The 21582-nt window shown below is 53.5% G+C and overlaps 1 protein-coding gene across 17 annotated transcripts in view; it reads left to right on the top strand.

Annotated features, from left to right (window-relative positions):
• MAPT (microtubule associated protein tau) overlaps window positions 1-21582 on the top strand; it is a 45055-nt gene that overhangs the window by 6175 nt on the left and 17298 nt on the right. For 14 of the 17 annotated variants that reach the window (XM_058857746.1, XM_058857744.1, XM_058857745.1 and 11 more), the window contains exons 2-5: window positions 15657-15745; window positions 17022-17108; window positions 18183-18269; window positions 19742-19807. In XM_058857746.1, the coding sequence (XP_058713729.1) occupies window positions 15700-15745; window positions 17022-17108; window positions 18183-18269; window positions 19742-19807 (286 nt within the window). In that variant the 5' untranslated portion in view covers window positions 15657-15699. The remainder of the gene's footprint in view (window positions 1-15656; window positions 15746-17021; window positions 17109-18182; window positions 18270-19741; window positions 19808-21582) is intronic. The other 3 variants (XM_058857741.1, XM_058857733.1, XM_058857736.1) reach the window with 2 other exon arrangements.

The raw sequence follows: 21582 nt of genomic DNA, 5'->3' as shown, positions 1-21582 counted from the left end.
GTGTTTGCCAGGCACAGGAAGCCCTTTTGAAGTTGCACGAGTAAGGGATGTGTTCAGAGTGGTAAAATTGTTCCCTGTCCTAGGAAACATTTTATCTTTTCTTTGATTAAATGTTACTTAAATCCTGGCTGCCTTGGCTGGGCCTGGAGTGTGTGTGGTGCTCAGAACCAGCTCCGCTCCTCCTGTGAGCTGGAATGTCACCGGGGCAGGGAGCACATCTGGCCAGCTGTGCACGCTCTCAGTCAAACCACAGGCACATCAGGGCCGTGAGGCTCAAGCTGAGAGCCAAGGGATGGGCAGACAAGGCTTGTCCTGGCAGGTTGCTGTGGATCTCCAGGTATTGGATGGGTGTGGGGCTGTTCCTGCTCTGCAGGGCTCGGGGTGTGTTCACTGTGTCAGTTCCAGACCACGGCGATGGCAGAAGGGGTTCCAGAGGAGACTGTCCCAAGAGAAGGGAAAATCTGGAGAGACTCTTTCCTGGAGGTTGCTCTGTGTTTGTGTCTGCTCAGGGTTATGTGAGGAGCCTTTGTATAAAAATGGCATTTATAGCTGTAGCTGTGCTTTGCTATGGTCAGAAGTAAAGGAAATGTAAGATTTGGGAATGTGGCTCGTGTTCCTGCCCTAGTGCTGACCCACCTGGTACAAAGTGCTGGGTGGCTCCCAGCAAGAGCCCAGTGTTCCATTGCCCCTCTGCAGATCTGCAGTTGTGTTGGTGTTGGTGTTACCTGTGTGCTTTAAGGTGAGACCCGGGAGGAAACTGCGTAAGAGCTGGAGCTTCTCGTGCTGTCTGCTGTAGTTTGTGGTGTTCATGAGCCCAAAGCTGGGATTTAATCCAAAGTCAGAATTGCCTTTTGTGGTTGATTTTCAGCTCCCACTGACTCTGAATTCAAGGGCAGATTTTACCCTGAGCAAATTCTGCCCTCTGAAGTTACTGCTTATATGTGGTTTTACCTCCTGCCTCATCAGCATGACAAAGGGTGCTGCCTGGAGCTGCCTGGAGGGATTTGTACAAGGAGCTTTTAACAATGGACGTCTCCAAATTGGACAGAAAACTACACGGTTTTCTCTCTGCATTTCCCGGTGTAATAATGGAGAGCCTGGCAGGCGTGAATAGGCAGAAGTAATAAATGTTGCTGTTGGGGGAAAAAAAGAAAGCAGGTAAAATGTGCTCGAGCTGCGGCATGGCTTGGAGCCACTGCCTGGGAGAACAGATTTAGAGAGGATGGGAGCAAAATGAGGGTATTGGAACCAAAATGAGGGTACTGGAACCAAAATGAGGGTATTGGAACCAAAATGAGGGTATTGGAACCAAAATGAGGGTATTAGAACCAAAATGAGGGTATTAGAACCAAAATGAGGACTTATGCTGTGGCAAAGGGAGTGACTCTGGGGTTTGTGGAGCCTTGCAGGGTTGTGGTGGTGGGTGGGTGATCCCAAAGGAGCAGCTGTGAGCAGGAGGAGTCCATGGAGCTCCCTGGTTTTGTTCTCATCCCCAGCAGCATCCTGGGCACCTGCCAAATCCGAGCACCCTGCGCACATCTGGCCCTGCTGTCCTGTCTGCTCTCCTTCCTCATCCATCTCTCCTGCTCCTGCCCCCTCGCCCTTCCATGTCAAAGCCTGCCTGGCAGCCCCAGCTTGGGCAAGAGCTCGGTGACCTGGCTTGCTGAGAGCGAGGTGGGGACCCAGCCCCCTGCAGGATGTGGAATTCCAGCATTGGGAATCTCTCATCTGCAGCATTGCTGAGCTGCATCCTTGTTTCATGGTTTTGGAGCTTACTTTGCTGAGTTCTGCTTTCCCCCTGTTCCAGTGGTAGCTGGGTTACTTTGCCAGCTCCTCCCTTCCCCCAGGTTCCTCCAGGCAGGAGATGAAGAATGAATACTCTTTAATGTGAAGGCACTTATTAATGCTTAATCTCTCAAATATCTCACTGCTTTTGTGTCTAATAATAGGGTTTATTGTCTGGCTGGCTGAGGTCCGTGCTGGGATCCAGTCCCATGAGCTGCTGCTGCTCAGGGTAACGGGGGAGTTTGGGGCTCCATTGGCACCCAGGGCTTGTTCCATGGAGAAATCCTGCTCAGGGCTTCTGGTGTTGGGTTCAGGTGAGCAGCAGCTCCCCAGAGCCTCAGGAGGGAGCGGGGTGGGGTAAAGGGAGTTTTGGAGCCCAGGAAGGATTGCTTGGCACTGGAGCTCTGCAGTCAGGGAAAAAAGCTGTGGATGCTTCTCCTCAGGTCAGACAAGCAGGTCTGTGAGCTGGGGGGAGCTTTTGGGGTCCCTGGGGTGTCTCTGTGAGCTGGGGGGAGCTTTTGGGGTCCCTGGGGTGTCTCTGTGAGCTGGGGAGAGCTTTTGGGGTCCCTGGGGTGTCTCTGTGAGCTGGGGGGACCTTTTGGGGTCCCTGGGGTGTCTCTGTGAGCTGGGGGGAGCTTTTGGGGTCCCTGGGATGTCTCTGTGAGCTGGGGGGAGCTTTTGGGGTCCCTGGGGTGTCTCTGTGAGCTGGGGGGAGCTTTTGGGGTCCCTGGGGTGTCTCTGTGAGCTGGGGGGAGCTTTTGGGGTCCCTGGGGTGTCTCTGTGAGCTGGGGGGAGCTTTTGGGGTCCCTGGGGTGTCTCTGTGAGCTGGGGGGAGTTTTTGGGGTCCCTGGGGTGTCTGTGGTGCTGGCAGAGCTGGGGGCTCCTGCCTCCCTGCATAGGCGATGCCAAAGCCGTGGCTTTAGGTGTGGTCAGAGCAGGCTGGCTCCATCCATCCATCCACGGCAGGAACAAGCGGTGCTGACACCCCAGCAGCCCCGTGTCTTCCAGCCTTTGTTTTAGGGTTGGGACAGAGCCCGTGACCCCCCGGAACATGAATGGAGCCCTCGGAACCCCAGAGCAGCAGCGAGGTTATTTTAAGGCAGAGGTGAGGCTCTGGTGCTCCTTGTGTACATGTCATACATGTGACAGCAGAGCTGCTTTTAGAGCTCAAAGAGGATAAAATCCCCGAGGAGACTGGCTGCACCTCGTTTATTTTTAACAAATGTACTGGGGAACATTGAGCCGGAATTCCGAGACTTTGGGGAGGTTTAAATTCGGACAATTTCCCTCATCCCTGTGAGAAGGAGGATTGGCACCTCCTGGGCTAATTCCCGGGGAAGATGAAATGCAGGTGGATTGTGGATTTTTTTAAACTTTCAAATCCTTTAGCCTTTGGGTTAGGAGGGGAAATAATGGTTTTACAACTCTTTGGCTGAATTTATGGTCGGTGTTCCCACGTGGATTGTCACTTCCTCACACCGCCTGCATCTGCTCGTGCTGCAAATCTGCTCATCGGCCCCATAAAACTAAAATCAAGACAAGACAGATTGCTGCTTGATTGTCATCCCAAGTGGCCCAAACTGGGCAAAGAGCAGCTGGGGAGAGACATCAAAGAGCTCAGTAGGGATGTTTTGGTATAAAGGTTTTTATTTGCTGTTCATCCTTACTGTAAAATCCTCGTTTGTCTTGTGCCTCGGCACAAACTGGGCTCCCTTGTTAGGAGAAATAAAGGTACAAATGCAGCTACTGTGGGGTTTTTGTGTTAGAAGGAAGAGCTCTGGCTCTCAATTCCATCAACTTGTGCAGGGTATGGGGAGCCACAGCCATGGCCCATCACAGATCCCTTGCTGTTCGTGCTGTGCCCTGCCAGCCCCTGGCATTGGGATCAGCAACTCCTGGGAGCAGGGCTGGAGCCCTTCAGGGGGCTGGGAACCTTTTGGGGTCCCCTCCTGTGTCCCCTGGGCTGGCGTGTCCCCGTCCCTCCCTCCCTGTCAGGAAATGAAGGATTCTCTCATCCCTGCGCTCAGCTCTCCTGCTGATGTTTGTTTGTTTTCTCTCTTGAGCTCTTCCAGATTAGGCTTTTTTTTCCCCCTGCATTTATCTTCTTACTGATCTGATACAGATTTAATAAAAAAATGGAGCATTTAGTTTTAGTAAATACAGTTGTGAACATTTTAGGGAACAGTGTTTTTCTGCTGTTATGCAACAACATAAAAGCAAAGCAGAAACACTTGATGAATGTCCTATTGTTTGTTGTCTTTTGGCATTAAAGAATGAAAGATGATGTTCAGGAAACACACTGTGACTTTTGACCTCATCTGAAGAGCCTCTGAGTCACGAAAAACAAAAATAATTCAGCAGAGCCAGACAGAAGCTAAAAGCAGAGCCTGGTTTCATGGTGACTGCTGGGGTGAGGACAAGTCCTGCTGAAGGCCTGAAAGCTGCTGAGATCTGACGTGTTTGTTGCTCTCTAGGCTGGGAGCAGCGTGTGGAGAGCTCCTGCTCTGCCCTGTGCTCATGGGGACAGTCCTGGTGAGGATGGGCACTGCCAGTCACCTCCAGGGAGCTGGAACTGGGCACTGGGGGCCAAGGGCTGTCTGCTGCCCACCGTGGCTGCTGAAACCAGCAGGGTGTGTCAAGTGTGTGGGGAGATTTGTGTTCCTCCTGCAGGGCTGAGCTGGGCTTTCCCCAGCTGTTCCTGCCAGCTTTCCCTCCACATCCCTGTGGAAATGTCCCTGCCCTGGCACACTGGAATCCACCTGAGCCTGTGCAGGTTGGATCCTGCAGCAGGAAAGGGATCCTGGGGAGCCTCACCTGCCTTGGCTTGTCCCCCTTGGCTTTCTGTGGCTGTGAGAGCCCTGCCAGCCGTGCTGGGGTGGCAGTAGCTGCAGCAGATGGTGCCGTTCTCATCATTTTATTTTCTATCCATGTGCTGAAACCGCTCAAAATAACTTCAGAAATGATGGCCCAACCCGTGAAGAATGTTTTCCTCGCCCTGAGAAAATCTCCAGCAGCATTAGTGGCCACGAGGCTCTTCTGCCACATCTGCTCTGACTGGGATTGCTCACTAGACCGGAGCTGTGGCATGAAGAATCTTCCATATTTAATATCTTCATTACTGTGGCAGCATTGAATATTCACAGAACTTCTGTCAGGGTGCAGCAAATGTTGTCAGCACTGTGAAATCAAAGAAAGAGGAGCAGCTGAGATCAAAGTAAGCAATAAACACATACCTTGTGTCTTGACAGGGCTTTTTTCCAAGCCTGAGGCAAAACTTGGAGGGGCTCAGGTGCAGCTGGGGGGTGGCACAGCACTGGCCCCCCTCACTTTCCCCTCTGTCATGTTGCTGCTCCTAAATCAGTGTGAGGTGACCCACAGTGCTGCTGTCACGTGCAGTTTCTGCTTGTGAGGGGCTCAGTTTGTGTTGCTTTGGTGCCTGGAAGCAGCTCCTGGGGGTGTTAGGGCAGGGCTGGTGCTCCAGGGAAGGAAGGACCAAGCACTGTGATCTGAGCCTTGCTCTGCCCGGTTTTTGAGGGCTTTATTCTCTTGATCTTTCCACAATTGCTGGTCTGAAGTTGAAGGATTTTTCACTGTGAATTTTGGGCCCTTCCTGTGATGCTGCACACAGACATTACTGACTTGGTTAAGGCAGAAGGCCACGCCAAGCACCCAAATCTCCAAGTCCTTTTACAGGTCAAGGGAAGTTTTCTTCTCGTGAGGCTTCTGGTTGCACATTGATCTCATCTCAGTGTCAGCATCATTTGAGCCTGGCAGCAGCCACAGCAGCATCACCTTCCTCCATCACCAGGAGAGCCTGGAGGAGCTCCTGCAGGGAACTCAGGACGGAGTAGGGAGCTCAGGACAGTGTACCTGTGCTCAGGGCCCTCCAGACAGGCTGTGTGGGGCTGTGTGGGGCTGTGTGTGTGGGGCTGTGTGTGTGGGGCTGTGTGGGGCTGTGTGGGATGTGTGGGGCTGCAGGGAGCTCAGGATGGGGTGCCCAGACGAGCTGTGTTCAGGGAGACACACAGGGAAATACAGGGTGATCCTGTGTCCACCAGCCTGTCCCTGCCTTGGCAGCTGGATTGGTCCCACTGGAGCATGGAATAAGTTCTGTCAGCTTGTTTCTGGCCTCACATCAAGGAGGAGAATCGTGGTAGCTGCAGACACACCAAGTGTGCTGTGTTTGTTGGGTGGAGCTGTCCCCAGAGCAGGTGAGCCCTGCCAGGCTCCTGTCCCTGCTTTGTGAGCAGGGCTGTCCTCTGCTGCTCATCCCGAGCACATCCCTTGGAATTCCACGATCCACACCGGGGAGCGTGGCAGGAGCGTGGCAGGCAGCAGTTAGCAGGGATGGATTCCTGCTTTTCTTTCTTCAGGCAGTGCAATCTCTCAGAAAAGCAATTTCTGCCTCCTCACGGTGTCGTTTGCCAGCCAGGGTAAAGCAGGCACTTGATGGGGCAGAGCAGTTGTTGTGCCATCGATTGTCCCAATTCATTAAGACTCCAGGGGCATCTTTTGGGAACTTTTTTCCCTCTTTTCCCTCTCCCCATCCCTGTTGGTGGCAGGGAGCAGGCTGGGGGAGCAGTGTGTGACACTGGACTCGGCCGTGCCTGGTGTTGCAGCCACATCTGGGCACGAGCCCAGCCCTGGAAAGGCAGTGCTGAGGGAACATCAGCCTTCCAGCATTTTCTGTTCAGTAAATAATGACTGCTACAAGCCTGAGAGCTGTCGAGCCCGCCTTGAAACCTGCAGCAGCAGCAGCAGGGGGAGATGCTCTGATCTGCAGCAGGTTGGGCTCAGCCTGGGATGGGAAGAGTCAAAGAGAATTAGCTGGTAAATAAGATCTGCCTTCTCTCTGATCCGCTCTACGTGTTCAACTGCTTAAAGGCTTCCCAAGCAAGCAGGATTTTGGGGAGGAAGAATTTATCCCCCCATCGACCATCTTGGGGCTCAGTGAAATGCATTGCCTGCAGGATGCTGTGGCAGGGGGTTGGGAAGGAATCTGAAGGCAGCCTGGTAAATCCCTGCCAAAGAGGCTTCTCTCCCCTCTCTCACAAAGAGCCTGCTCAGCACACAGGGCAGCCTTTAAAACTGCTGTTCCTTCCTTTTCTGCTGCCACGTAAGCCCCTCTGATCAGAGCTCTAATCTAGCTAAAGTTACTGGACTTAGGGACAGCCTGATTTTTGCATCATATTATGGAATGAGCTGGGTGATCTGGGGTGCCAGCACCTCCCTGGGCCGTGGCCACCCCTGAACACCCTCCCAGAGCTCCCAGGGAAAGCTGGGGTGGGAAGGGTGGGCTTGGCTTGGGCAGATAAACCAGGCTGAAAGTGAGGAGGAAAACAAGAAGGGGTGAAAGATCAAGGAAGGAAGATGGTCCATTTAGGGCCAGGAGATGCTGCAGGTGGAAATGGGGGTGTTCAGGTTTTGGGGGAGGTGGAGCAGGTCACAGTGGTTTCATTTGGGCACACAAACCCATTCCCCTCTCCTGCAGCTCCGGCCGTGGGCCAGGGTTTTGTGCTGGATAATCTGGTCTCTAATTGCTGCCCTGCTCCGAGGCAGCTGCTGAACTGGGCCTAAGCTGATTTGGGATGGCAAATTCTGTTAGTTTAATTCTCAGCAGCCCTGAGGAACTTAGCAGCATGCAGGAGTTCCTTGGCTTTCCCCTGGCCACGAGCCTGCTCTGGAGACCCCCGTGGTGACCCCTGGCCGTGGCTCACAGGGCTCGTGCTGTGGCCAGCTTTGATTTGTGGGGGCTGTGCTGCTCTGAGAGGGACTCTGGGCAGGGCACTGGAGTGACAGGAAAAGAAAATGGGTGTGAGGAGACTCCTGTGTCCCAAAAGCTGTTCTGCTGTGAGTCCAAACCCGTCTCGTGGCTCTTGGGAAAGCGTCCAGCCCCTGGAGAAAGGGACAAAAGTTTCAGACCTCCGAGGAGTTACTTAAACTATAATAAATATGGAAAAATGGTGAAAAGAAAAAAACATGCATTTTTGAGACAGTTTCTTTTGCAGCTCTGTGCTATTACTCCAAAAGGAGCAATTTATCTGCCTTTGAACCTAATGGAAGTTTTCTGTCCTCTTGACTAGATATCCTGAAATTCCGTGTAATTTCTCAGCTTGCTGCATATTAGTGCCTGCAATTAATGAGATCATCGTCCACATTCCTTCCTCTGCCGGCTTCTGGGAAAAACAGGACTTGGAGAAGTACACAAAGGAGATGAAAAGGAAGTTGCTTATGAATTATGAACAGCCTTTCAGGCTGCTGTTGTTTCACGGTGCTGTCACTCTGTTTTAATTATGTAATTCAGATGGAATGATGCTTTTTTTAAAGCCCTGTTTGTGTTTGATCACCTTTCAGAGGTAGCACTTTGCTCGGGTTTGTTGGATTTTCATTTCTAACAAGGAGAGCTTTGTGCCCTTTGTGATTAAATAAGGAGAAGGAAGATGCTGAGCACAAGACAATAGCCAAGAGGCTCTGCTTGGCCACGCCTGGGAGTTACCTGGCTGATGGCTTGGGTGTTTTGTGGATACTTTGGGTATTCTGTGGATAGTTTGGGTATTTTGTGGATACTTTGGGTCTTTTGTGGATACTTTGGGTATTTTGTGGGTATTTTTGTGGGTAGTTTGGGTCTTTTGTGGATACTTTGGGTATTTTGTGGATAGTTTGGGTCTTTTGTGGATAGTTTGGGTATTTTGTGGGTATTTTTGTGGATATTTTTGGTATTTTGTGGATAGTTTGGGTGTTTTGTGGATAGTTTGGGTATTTTGTGGGTATTTTGGGTATTTTGTGGGTATTTTGGGTATTTTGTTGGTATTTTTGTGGATATTTTTGGTATTTTGTGGATAGTTTGGGTGTTTTGTGGATAGTTTGGGTATTTTGTGGGTATTTTGGGTATTTTGTGGGTATTTTGGGTATTTTGTGGATTGTTTGGGTCTTTTGTGGATAGTTTGGGTATTTTGTGGGTATTTTTGTGGGTATTTTTGGTATTTTGTGGATACTTTGGGTATTTTGTGGATACTTTGGGTATTTTGTGGATACTTGGTATTTTGTGGATAGTTTGGGTATTTTGTGGATAGTTTGGGTCTTTTGTGGACAGTTTGGGTGTTTTGTGGGTATTTTGGGTATTTTGTGGGTATTTTGGGTATTTTGTGGCTGGTGTGAAGGGTGGAGCAGCTCTCTTGGTGTGTCCCAGAGTGTGCAAACCCAGGCAGCACCTGCCAGGGCGTTGTGCTCTCTCTCCTGCAGCCGAAATGTTCCTTTTTCTGTGTTTCCCAGCCGTGTGCAGCCCCCGCAGGCTCCCGCAGGCAGCGCTGCCAACGCCGGGTTTATTTTGGGTTTGGGGTGTGTAAATGGAGCCGGTGGTGCCAGCCTTGTGATCCCAGAGCTCTGCAATCGCTGCGGATCTGCCGGGAGGCTGCTCCCCACTCCTGGGCTGGGCTCTCTGCCAGCTCCCACCAGGCTTTGGGGGGCTCTGGGCTCCTCTGGGGTCTGCCCTGTCCCCTCCACCCACGGGGAACGCAGTCTGCACCTTGGCTGTGCCTTGGCTTCATCTGCCTCTCACGCAGAGGAACTTTTTGCCCAAGGGTTGAGAGTTTGGGCTGCCTGGCACAGTTTGGGCTCTGGATCCGGCCGGGCAGAGGGTGCTGGGGGCTTTGTGTGGCATCACCAGGTGTTCCTGCAGGGTGCTGGGGGCTTTGTGTGGCATCACCAGGTGTTCCTGCAGGGTGCTGGGGGCTTTGTGTGACATCACCAGGTGTTCCTGGTGGGTGCTGGGGGCTTTGTGTGGGATCACCAGGTTTCTCTGGTGGGTGCTGGGGGCTTTGTGTGGCATCACCAGGTGTTCCTGCAGGGTGCTGGGGCTTTGTGTGGGATCAGCAGGTGTTCCTGGTGGGTGCTGGGGGCTTTGTGTGGGATCAGCAGGTGTTCCTGCAGGGTGCTGGGGCTTTGTGTGGGATCAGCAGGTGTTCCTGCAGGGTGCTGGGGGCTTTGTGTGGGATCACCAGGTGTTCCTGCAGGGTGCTGGGGGCTTTGTGTGGGATCACCAGGTGTTCCTGCAGGGTGCTGGGGGCTTTGTGTGGGATCACCAGGTGTTCCTGCAGGGTGCTGGGGCTTTGTGTGGCATCACCAGGTGTTCCTGGTGGGTGCTGGGGGCTTTGTGTGGGATCACCAGGTGTTCCTGCAGGGTGCTGGGGGCTTTGTGTGGGATCACCAGGTGTTCCTGCAGGGTGCTGGGGGCTTTGTGTGGCATCACCAGGTGTTCCTGGTGGGTGCTGGGGGCTTTGTGTGGCATCACCAGGTGTTCCTGCAGGGTGCTGGGGGCTTTGTGTGGGATCACCAGGTTTCCCTGGTGGGTGCTGTCCTGCTGGGCCGTGCCCTGGCTGTGCCACTCCAGGGCCATCTGCGGTGGCTGGGCAGGAATTGCTGCAGCACACTGCCCAGGACAGGCTTTGGGCAGGATGCTGGGTGATGCTGGGTGATGATGCTGGGTGATGATGCTGGGTGATGCTGGGTGATGCTGGGTGATGCTGGGTGATGCTGGGTGATGCTGGGTGATGATGCTGGGTGATGATGCTGGGTGATGCTGGGTGATGCTGGGTGATGCTGGGTGATGCTGGGTGGTGCTGGGTGATGCTGGGTGATGCTGGGTGATGATGCTGGGTGATGCTGGGTGATGCTGGGTGATGCTGGGTGATGCTGGGTGATGCTGGGTGGTGCTGGGTGATGCTGGGTGATGCTGGGTGATGATGCTGGGTGATGCTGGGTGATTCTGGGTGATGCTGGGTGATGCTGGGTGGTGCTGGGTGGTGCTGGGTGGTGCTGGGTGATGCTGGGTGGTGCTGGGTGATGCTGGGTGATGCTGGGTGGTGCTGGGTGATGCTGGGTGATGCTGGGTGGTGCTGGGTGGTGCTGGGTGATGCTGGGTGATGCTGGATGATGATGCTGGGTGATGCTGGGTGATTCTGGGTGATGCTGGGTGATGCTGGGTGATGCTGGGTGATGCTGGGTGGTGCTGGGTGATGCTGGGTGATGATGCTGGGTGGTGCTGGGTGATGCTGGGTGATGCTGGGTGGTGCTGGGTGGTGCTGGGTGGTGCTGGGTGATGCTGGGTGATTCTGGATGATGATGCTGGGTGATGCTGGGTGATGATGCTGGGTGATGCTGGGTGGTGCTGGGTGATGCTGGGTGATGCTGGGTGATGCTGGGTGATGCTGGGTGGTGCTGGGTGATGATGCTGGGTGGTGCTAGGTGATGCTGGGTGATGCTGGGTGATGCTGGGTGATGCTGGGTGATGCTGGGTGGTGCTGGGTGATGCTGGGTGATGCTGGGTGATGCTGGGTGATGCTGGGTGATGCTGGGTGATGCTGGGTGATGCTGGGTGATGATGCTGGGTGATGCTGGGGCTCCAGGGCTGCACACACCAGCGCTGCTGCTGGGCTGCAGCTGGGCTCTTCCTCCTGCTCCTGGCAACAAAACCTTTGCCTTTGCCTCCTGGGTGCCTGGGTGCTCCAGGTGACTCCTCCAAGGCCTCTCCTCCCACTTCAGGTCTGGAAAAGACGAGTTTTGGGGGAGCTGTTAGTTATGGGATGGGCTGTTGCCTTTCAGATAGTCTCTGGTTAAGGAGAATAGTTCTGCTGGGGATGGATAAGATCCTTTGGAGGGTTTGTGCTTTATCTGCCATGCAGAGGGTGCTGTTCAAGTTTATCTCTGTGCAGCTTTCTCTGCTGTAATTATGCATCACTGAACCATTGCTTCAAGGCGGGGCTGGTTTTACACTTTTAAGAATATTTTAGAATGTTTTTTTTCCCTTGATGTTATGTTTTTCCTTAAGAGGGATTTCCCCTTCCCCCACTCAAAAAGAAAAACAAAGAGGATTATCATTATGGACTTCTTTCAGAATTTTCAGTCCATCTTTGAGAATTTGAATCTCGAATACGATGAGGTTTAAATTCTCTTGGGTTGTATGAATTCTTTACCTGAGTGGGAACCCGAGGCAAAGCTGAGCCTTTCCCTTGGCTCCTGCTGTTGGTTTTGTTCCCCACCACGGATGCTGCCCACGGTGGCTCAGGCACAGAGGGACCCTGCAGGAGCAGCAGGAGGACACCGTGTTTCACCTGCTGGGAGATGCTTCTGCTCTCCAGAGCGATCCAGGCATGGCCCACAGCTCCCCATGTCCCCATGAACGGGCACTTGGGGCGTTCCCTGAGCTGCAGCCGGGTTGGAGGTAAATAAAACACCCAAAAACAAAATTTCATTGATGGTCCTCCGTGGCTTTAGGTCACGATTCTGCCCCGTAACAGAAAGGCAGCTCTTCCTCTCTTGTCTCTGAGAAATGAATGGCTGCATCCTCCCGAGCCCCCCTCATGTCCTGGTGGGAGCAGCACGGGCAGGGAACAGCATCCCCAGCTCCCTGCACAGCCCTGGAGAGCCTCTGCACAGCCCTGACCATCCCTGCACAGCCCTGACCATCCCTGCACAGCCCTGACCATCCTCTCACAGCCCTGACCATCCCTGCACAGCCCTGACCATCCTCTCACAGCCCTGGCCATCCCTGCACAGCCCTGACCATCCTCTCACAGCCCTGACCATCCTCTCACAGCCCTGACCATCCTCTCACAGCCCTGACCATCCTCTCACAGCCCTGACCATCCTCTCACAGCCCTGACCATCCCTGCACAGCTCTGGCCATCCTCTCACAGCCCTGACCATCCCTGCACAGCCCTGACCATCCTCTCACAGCCCTGACCATCCCTGCACAGCCCTGACCATCCCTGCACAGCCCTGACCATCCTCTCACAGCCCTGACCATCCCTGCACAGCCCTGACCATCCTCTCACAGCCCTGACCATCCCTGCACAGCCCTGACCATCCTCTCACAGCCCTGACCATCCTCTCACAGCCCTGACCATCCCTGCACAGCCCTGACCATCCCTGCACAGCCCTGACCATCCCTGCACAGCCCTGACCATCCCTGCACAGCTCTGACCATCCCTGCACAGCCCTGACCATCCTCTCACAGCCCTGACCATCCCTGCACAGCCCTGACCATCCCTGCACAGCTCTGACCATCCCTGCACAGCCCTGACCATCCTCTCACAGCCCTGACCATCCTCTCACAGCCCTGACCATCCCTGCACAGCCCTGACCATCCTCTCACAGCCCTGACCATCCTCTCACAGCCCTGACCATCCTCTCACAGCCCTGACCATCCTCTCACAGCCCTGACCATCCCTGCACAGCCCTGACCATCCTCTCACAGCCCTGACCATCCCTGCACAGCCCTGACCATCCTCTCACAGCCCTGACCATCCCTGCACAGCCCTGACCATCCCTGCACAGCCCTGACCATCCCTGCACAGCCCTGACCATCCTCTCACAGCCCTGACCATCCTCTCACAGCCCTGACCATCCTCTCACAGCCCTGACCATCCTCTCACAGCCCTGACCATCCTCTCACAGCCCTGACCATCCTCTCACAGCCCTGACCATCCTCTCACAGCCCTGACCATCCTCTCACAGCCCTGACCATCCTCTCACAGCCCTGACCATCCCTGCACAGCCCTGACCATCCTCTCACAGCCCTGACCATCCTCTCACAGCCCTGACCATCCCTGCACAGCCCTGACCATCCTCTCACAGCCCTGACCATCCTCTCACAGCCCTGACCATCCCTGCACAGCCCTGACCATCCTCTCACAGCCCTGACCATCCCTGCACAGCCCTGACCATCCCTGCACAGCCCTGACCATCCTCTCACAGCCCTGACCATCCTCTCACAGCCCTGACCATCCTCTCACAGCCCTGACCATCCCTGCACAGCCCTGACCATCCTCTCACAGCCCTGACCATCCTCTCACAGCCCTGACCATCCCTGCACAGCCCTGACCATCCCTGCACAGCCCTGACCATCCCTGCACAGCCCTGACCATCCCTGCACAGCCCTGACCATCCTCTCACAGCCCTGACCATCCTCTCACAGCCCTGACCATCCTCTCACAGCCCTGACCATCCTCTCACAGCCCTGACCATCCTCTCACAGCTCTGACCATCCCTGCACAGCCCTGACCATCCTCTCACAGCCCTGACCATCCCTGCACAGCCCTGACCATCCCTGCACAGCCCTGACCATCCTCTCACAGCCCTGACCATCCCTGCACAGCCCTGACCATCCCTGCACAGCCCTGACCATCCCTGCACAGCCCTGACCATCCTCTCACAGCCCTGACCATCCCTGCACAGCTCTGGCCATCCCTGCACAGCTCTGGCCATTCCCTTGTGCTGGAGAGCCCTGGTCCTGGCTGGCCAGTGTGGGCAGTGACCAGCAGCCCTGCCTTTGCTGGGTGCCAGCCCTGCCTTTGCTGGGTGCCAGCCCTGCCCCTGGGGGATGCTGCCCTTCTGCAGGAACTGCTGCTGCCATCCACATTTTCCTGCCAAAGTCACTCCTGTGGACCTGCACACACACAAACACACCAGAGCAGCACATTTCTGTGTCATTTTACACTCATCTTCCTGCCTAGGAAGATGCTTTTGTGACCCCTGCACTAGGTTAACACTGTATTTTAGTATTTCAGTGCTGTAAATAATATCAAGCATCAGCCAGATGAGGCCTGGATATAATTAATATGATCCTTTGAGCACTGGGAGGAGGGCAGCCATATGTCCAAATAATTAGGGCTCACCAATTGGAGTAAAAATGAGATACTTCTTTCCTATTCTGTACCTCCATTTTTATGGGTGGTTTCATTCCAGTGAAAGTTCTCCAGCTTCCTTGGTTCTCCAGTCCTGTCAAGTGGCTTTGTAGCTGTCTAAGGCAGTAATTAAATTGCAGAGTCATTTTGCTGAGGCTTAAAAAAAGCTGGGTGAGGGATCTGGTTACTGGCCCTGGAGTTTCTCTCCTGTGGTTCCATACATCCAGTTCATTTAGTGCCAGCACACAAAACCACAAGTTTCCTCCTTGCTGCTGGTAACCTGAGCTCGCTGCTGGCTCCGTCCCTGAGGTCACAGCAAACACGTGGTCACACTGAGAGCTGGTTATTAAAATAAATGCTGCCAGTGGCTGTAATTATATCAGCTCTTGGGGAGCCAGCTAAGAGCACTGTCTGTCCATCCAGCACAGAGAGCAGGGCCCTGTGCCCTGGGGCAGGCAATGCTTGGTGGAGACTTCATTTCCTTTTGCAGATCGATGCTGTTTAGAAAAACGACTCTTGTAGAAACAGGACTGTGAGATTTGGCACCTTTCTGCTTCCACCCCAGCACCCTGACCTGTTTGCCTTGCTCTGTGCCATGCTGGGGCTTTCTGAGCCCTGCAGGAAGGGTTTGGGTTAAAGCAGGGGTTGTGCTGACCCCTCACAGCCACAGCTGAGTGAGACCCTCTTCTCTAAGAGTCTGAAATCCACCTGTGGATAGCCCTGCTTTCCCCCCATATGTGACTTTTGGATGGGTTTTGGGATGATGAGTGTCCTGTGGTAGCTGTGTATCCCTGCTGGGTGTATCCACAGGGATGGAAGGATCCCTTCCCACAGCAGCATCACACCCCACCAGCACGTACATCTCTTGGAGACTGGTTAAACTGGGAACTGCAGACTTGGGAGCGTGCACCAGCAGTCAGCCAGCACAGCCTGCTGCTCACAGGGATCTCCTGGGGCAGAGCTGTGCCAGAGCAGTGGCCTGGCTGCTCCAGGGTGGGAATTTTGCTTGGGACATCTTGAATACCCCAGGAATTTGAATGCAGCTGGCAGGAGTTGCCTCTGTGTTTGTTGTGAGGGATGCAGTGACTGGCACAAGCTTTTGCTTGTGCAGAAATGACCAGACCTTCCCTTTGCTCCTGCTGTGTCAGGTTTTGCCTAATGGCTGTTAGTTTTCACTCTCCTTTTCAGGTACCTTTGCTGAGAGGTGGCAGAGCAGCCTCAGGACACCACCATGATGGAGGATCACGCACCTGGCCAGGAAAAACACTTCTCATCAGGTGAGCACGTCCAGGAGGTGGTGAAGGACCTGCCTGGCCCCCTGCTGAGCCAGGCAGGGAGAGGGAGAGCAGCGTGGTGGTGTGAGGGGTGCTTGGGGACAGCATTCTGAGTGTGTGGAGGGACACTGTGGCTCAGCTGGCTGCACCACGGGGAGCCCACAGGGTGCTCCAGCATTCACAGTCGTAGGAAAATGCTGCTCATGGATCTCACAGTCCAGCACATTTAGAGCAGAATAACCCCTGGAATCCAGACTAGGGGAGATCCCAGTGCTGCAGCCTGGTGTGTGTTTGTGTTCCTCGGTTTGCTATGAAAACACAGCACTGTTCTCATTTGGGGTCACAGCTCAAGGATGCTGCTTGCTGCCTGCTTTCCTCACCTGCACAGGGACCTGGGGACAGCTGAACAGAGAGCTCTGGGAGTGGGGGCCATGCTAGAGTCTTCCTCACCATATTTCAGACCTGCATTTCTCCAGAAGCTTTTCCTTTCTCATTCCACCGTGCTCCACAATTGAGCTTGGAAACCTGCACAGCACCAGCAAACCTGCTGGGACACTCTCCCGGCTATCTCCATATAAACATCATCTTAATTTCCTTTTCTTGAGGTGCTTTGGACACCTCTCACACCAGATAAATGGATGGGCTCTGTCCTGGAGAGAATCCACAGCATCCATTCATCCTGGGCTCTGTGGCGCATTGCGCTGAGCTCCTCTCCGCTTGTTTCACTCAGCACAGCTTCCCAGGGATTTCACTTCTTCCTTTCCAAATCCGTTTTTCCAGCTCTCATTATTTGATTTCCCTGCACCCTTGCTGAGAGGAGACTTGTGCCTCTTGCCCTGCTCTTCCAGAAGACTTTTGCCACGGTTTCTTGGCACAGAAGGTTGTCCTGCACCAGCCCCGTTACAAACACGGGCTGGTTTGCAGTCCTGGGAGTGCTCAGCCTGCTCTGGGAGGGAGAGGACAACAGTGGCTCAGAAGCTGCACATCTTTCCTCCTCACGTTGCTGAGATCTCCTTGCCTGCTTGTGCCATGCTTTGCTGTTTCTGCCTGTCCAGTTCACTGGGCTTTTCTTTTGCTGATGGGTTTCCGTTTGTTCCTTTTGGTGGTGACACTGGTGCTTTTGGTTGGCATTTTCACGCTTTGCTTGCTTTTAGTTCAGGTGGTTTTTACTCTCCAGCTGCAGCTTCTTGCTGCTGTGGATCTGGGCAATCAGAGTTGGTAACCCCCAGGCCCCAGTTCATAGCCAAGGACTTGTTGTAAGTATTTGAATGTTTTCCAGGCTATCCCCTTCAGATACCAGTCGATGATGGATCGGATGAGCCTGTTTCTGAAACATCTGACGCTAAGAGCACCCCAACTACGGAAGGTGGGAGCTCTTTGACTTTCTGCTTTGGAACCATGATGGATGGGGTCATGGCAGACCTCGCCACAGCCTCCTCCTGGTGGGCTTTCTCAGGAGGAGAAACCTCTTAGCCTCATCCGCGGTGGTGTTTGCTGTGCTGCAGAACGAGATAATGAGCTCTAGAGGTGCAGAGGGGGCTGGAAGGCAAGAAAGGTGAATTGTTGAGTGCTCCTCAGGAAGCTGCTTGTGATCTGTTTCCCACTGACTTTCCAGGGGCGCTGCCAGGTCCTGGCAGTGCAGTCCTGTGTTGTGTGGCACGGGTTTGTGTCACTGCTCCCCAAGTCCTGAATGCCTTGTGGGTAGAAAGGCTCTAATTCCAGAGTGCTCTGGAGACTTGTTGACTATTGGAATTACCTTCACTTTCTGCTTTCCTCTGGCTGCTTTAATCCCAAGTATCTGCCTTTGGAGACTTGAGGTAGAGGCTGTAGTTGCAAAATTGTTCTGAAAGGAAGGCAGGGTGGGCAGAGATGCTGAGCAGTCCCAGCCCTGTCCCGCTGGAGGTGTGGGGTGAGTGCTGGTCAGGAAAGTGCCTGGAGAAATCAGGACATAAAAACCCATCTGGTGCAGGAGGGGAGGTTATCCTGCTTCCCAGCTGGATGGGGACGGTCAGGATGAGCAGGATGAGCTCTGGTAGGTGGAGCTGGGTGTCTCTGTCCCAGAGCAGGATGCAGCCACACTGGGGTGCTCTGTGCAGGTCCCATGAGCTGTTCTGTCCTGCTCCAGAGCAGCCGTGTCTCCGTGCAGGATTGCCGTGCCCGTGGCACTGGGGGCTTCTTTTAGAGGTGGATTTTTGGACAAAGAGGCAAAGCCTTCAGAAGTGTAGGGAGTTTGTTGTGGCACACTGTGTGGCAGGGGGCAGCTCCTGGTGTCCCATGGTTCTGGCCTTGCCGTGTCATGCTGAGTTGTTCCCCCCACCAGCTCCACTGGCTCCAGAGAGGGAGCCGAGCGCTTCTCTGAGCAGAAAGTTCTTCTGGCACATCCTGGCCCCCAGAGGGCTTTGCCTCTCAGCAGCTGTGTGAAAGCTGTGTTGTTTTTCAGATGCCACAGCACCTTTAGTGGAGGAAGGAGACCACGAGGATCAGGGTGGTGTGGAACAGCACGGGGAGATCCCAGAAGGAACCACAGGTGAGGGAGACCAAGGTGCAGCTTCATCTCTTGCTGCAGACAGAGCAGAGAGCTGGACTGGTCAGTGCTGTGAGACAACAGCACAAAACCTCTCCCAGGGACACTGCTCCCCACGCTGCTTCCTTCTTCTCCAAATAATTCCTCACTTAGAGTTGTCCTCTTGCCTTCCCCATCCTGGGGGAAGCTCGCAGCCTTTTCTTCTCTCTTTGCTCCACATCTGACAATCCTTCTGTCTGGTGTCTGTGGTGGCTTTGGCTGCCACCTCCAGGCTCCCAGCTGCAGATCTGGGTGGTTCCTGTGCCAGCAGCCCCTCCTGCCTGTCCTGCAGCCCCGGGGCTCTGCCCAGCCCTGGGGTGTCTTTGGAGTGGCAGGTGAAAACCAGGCCACTGCAGCAGTGCTTTGAAGGATACTGCAGAGGAAGAGAAGTGACCAATCCAGCCTGAATGCCCTGTGGGCAGTCACTGCACCTGGGGCTGCTTTCCCAGGGAAGGCTGGGGCCTTTCAGAGGCAGAGCAGGGAGTGACTGTGGCAGTGCTGTGTGTGACAGAGCAGGATCTGGGAGGGCAGGTCTGTGTGAAAAAGGGACATGTCCCCTGTGCCATAGCCAGTGGCTTTCCCTGGAAGCATCAGGCAGGACCTGAGAAAAGCAGCGGGTAGAAGAGGGATTCTGCCAGTGCCAAACACTGAAACAAGCTCACAGCAGTGAAATTTCTGTGCTGCATCCACTCCCAGAGCTGCTGGTGGAGCCCTGGGCTGAAACACGGAGGCTCTGGTGCAAGATCTGACTGTCCCAGGGAGCCAGCGTGTCCTGAATTGCTTGGGAAAAAATGGTGAAAACAGAAGAAGTCCTAGTTTGACTGGAGAACCGTGGCATACAAGTATAATTGTTTAAGCTAGTTTGAAAGTAGTCACAGAATAAAGTGAAAAAATGCTGATGGAGACAAGCCATCACCACTGTGAGGAACACCATGCTTCTCTGAGGTACCAGTAGTCCTGAGGTTCAGGATTGCTCTAGATTTGTGTCAGGCTTGGAATTACTCACACAGCCTTGGCAGGGTTCACAGGTTGGTCACAGACACCAGGAAGGTGAACTCAGGTAAGAGACATTCATGGGAGTGCTGCTGGCCATGTAAAGGCCAGGTGGGGGTAAAAGAGGGATATAGATCCACAAGTTTCCTTGCTCCTTAACAGCCTGGTTTCTGCCTGGAAGAGCTTGTACTAACCTGCCATTTAGGATGTGGAAGTTGGTGAAACACTCCTCTGGTCTGTACAGCACAGGCTGAACAGATCTACCCAGATCCATCACCTGGAAATTTCCTTTCTGTCTCTGCCCTGCTCGTGGCACAGCAGAGATCCTGCCCATTCTGCTGGGCAGCCTCAGCAGGGAGGTAAAATCATTCTCCAGGCACATGCTTAAACTTAACTCTTATTTTGATCATGTTTTTCCCCTCCTTGCTCTGTCCTGGGAGCAGCTGAAGAGGCGGGCGTAGGAGCCACTCCCAACCTGGAGGACCACGCCGCAGGAGATGCCACTCAAGGTGGGTGAATCCTCTCACTGGGACCAGTTGTTGCTGCCCACGTGTGCACCTGGCTGGTGGTGCCTTGGGAATTCTGTTCTGTGAGGAAATGCTCTGCTCTGCCCAGCAGTTGTGCAGTTCTCCCCATTCCTGGCAGAGGAGGGCTCTTCACACCTGGAATGTTCCAACATACTCACTTCAGGGAGCTGCAGCTTCTCATGCACCAGGTTTCACCCTCAGATGGCCAAAGTCACGGTGCTTGTTTGTCCAGCTGCAAAACCAGGGCGTTCCCCAGGCTGGAAAAGCTGATGGGCAGAGCTGGGATGAGGCAGAGGAGCTGCCCAGAGTGAACAGAGGCACTGCAGGCCCATGTCACACATAAAACTGGCAAAATTGTTTAATTACTGTGTCTTTCTAATGTAAAACAGGACTCAAACCTACTCATTCATACCCTGACTTCAGCAGTGAGGGATTTTTCTCCTCATCCCAGTCTTGGGGAATGTGAGTGACAAAGCCAGACACAGTGGGCAGAGAGTGTTCTCACAGCATTAATTATGTGTCTGCTTAGATGGGCTGAAAATTATCCAGGGACCATTTGGCTACCTGGAAAGCTTCTCTTGACTCTGCTCAGTGCAGACTTGATGGAAAATTGGTTTTCCCAAGGCCCCCAGTGCTGGTTTAATTCCATGGGGCAGATTTAGGAGTTGAGGCTCGCTGTGATGTCCTGCCTGCTCTGAACAGCACAGCACCCATTTAGTGTGCAGTTTAAAATCACAGTGAAAAGCCATTTTGTGAAGCAGTTTCCTGTGCAGTAAACAGAACAGATCTCTTCAGCTCAGCATTGTCTTTCCTCATCATGGCTCCATTAGTGCATTTAGACATCCATGTCTTTTACAGAAGTAAATAGGTTTTGCCTTCTCAGCTCAGGGCAGGATTCAGGTTGTTGTTGCTTTCCACACACAGATGAGCACAATCCTGTGCACTCTGCTCCCTGCAATTAGAATAAAACCTTTGCTTGTCTGGGCAGTGGTTTTTGGACTGTCAGCTCTTCTATATATGAAATAGTGGCACTATTTTATTACTAAAAGAAATCAGGATTGTTAGTGGAGGGGGTTGAAGTTCTTTCTTCTCTCTGCCCTGGTTTTAGTGCTGATTCTCATCAGAGTTTTACTAAGCCCTTTCTGCCTTGTCCTGGGATCTTTCAGCTGTCACACATGAGGTCTTTGTGTGGTTGTTTCACTTAACTGTGATATTCTTTGAAAATGGGAGGACACTGATGAAAGACCCAGTCGGTCTTGACTTCATCTTTTCTTGTTTGTTAATCTGGCCAAGCCACAGTTGTGATCTCAGGGCTCTGGTTTGGGCTCTTCACCTGACCAGTGCTCAAAGAGACCAAAGAGCCCTTGAAGCTGAACCAGTTCATAGCACAAGAGGCACATTCTCACTGGGCTGCTTGACTCTAAAGCCATGTTCCCAGTCCAGGTGAATTCTCCATTGCTCAGGGCATCTTCAGCTGAAGGGATTTCCAACAGAAAATCTCCAGCTCATTTAGAAGATCTGGCTTCATGCAGCAGTTGTTGGAATTGTAAAGGTCTGTGTCCTGCACAGAACAGTGACACAACAGAATCCCCTCTTTTACACACACACCGAAAAGGAAAAGGGAGACAGACACATCTTTGTCTCTGTGGCCTCAGGTTCTGGCCTTCAGATGTCACTCAGCCCAAATGATGGCAGAGCAGCTCCGAGCAGCCTCAGTGGGTGCAAGGTCCCAAATTCCTGTGGCTCCAGCCACGTTC

The sequence above is a fragment of the Poecile atricapillus genome, chromosome 27 (genome assembly GCF_030490865.1).
Source record: "Poecile atricapillus isolate bPoeAtr1 chromosome 27, bPoeAtr1.hap1, whole genome shotgun sequence".
NCBI classification, from domain to species: domain Eukaryota; kingdom Metazoa; phylum Chordata; class Aves; order Passeriformes; family Paridae; genus Poecile; species Poecile atricapillus.
Note: the sequence above shows the minus strand (reverse complement) of the source record. Positions and strands in the feature narration are given on the sequence as shown.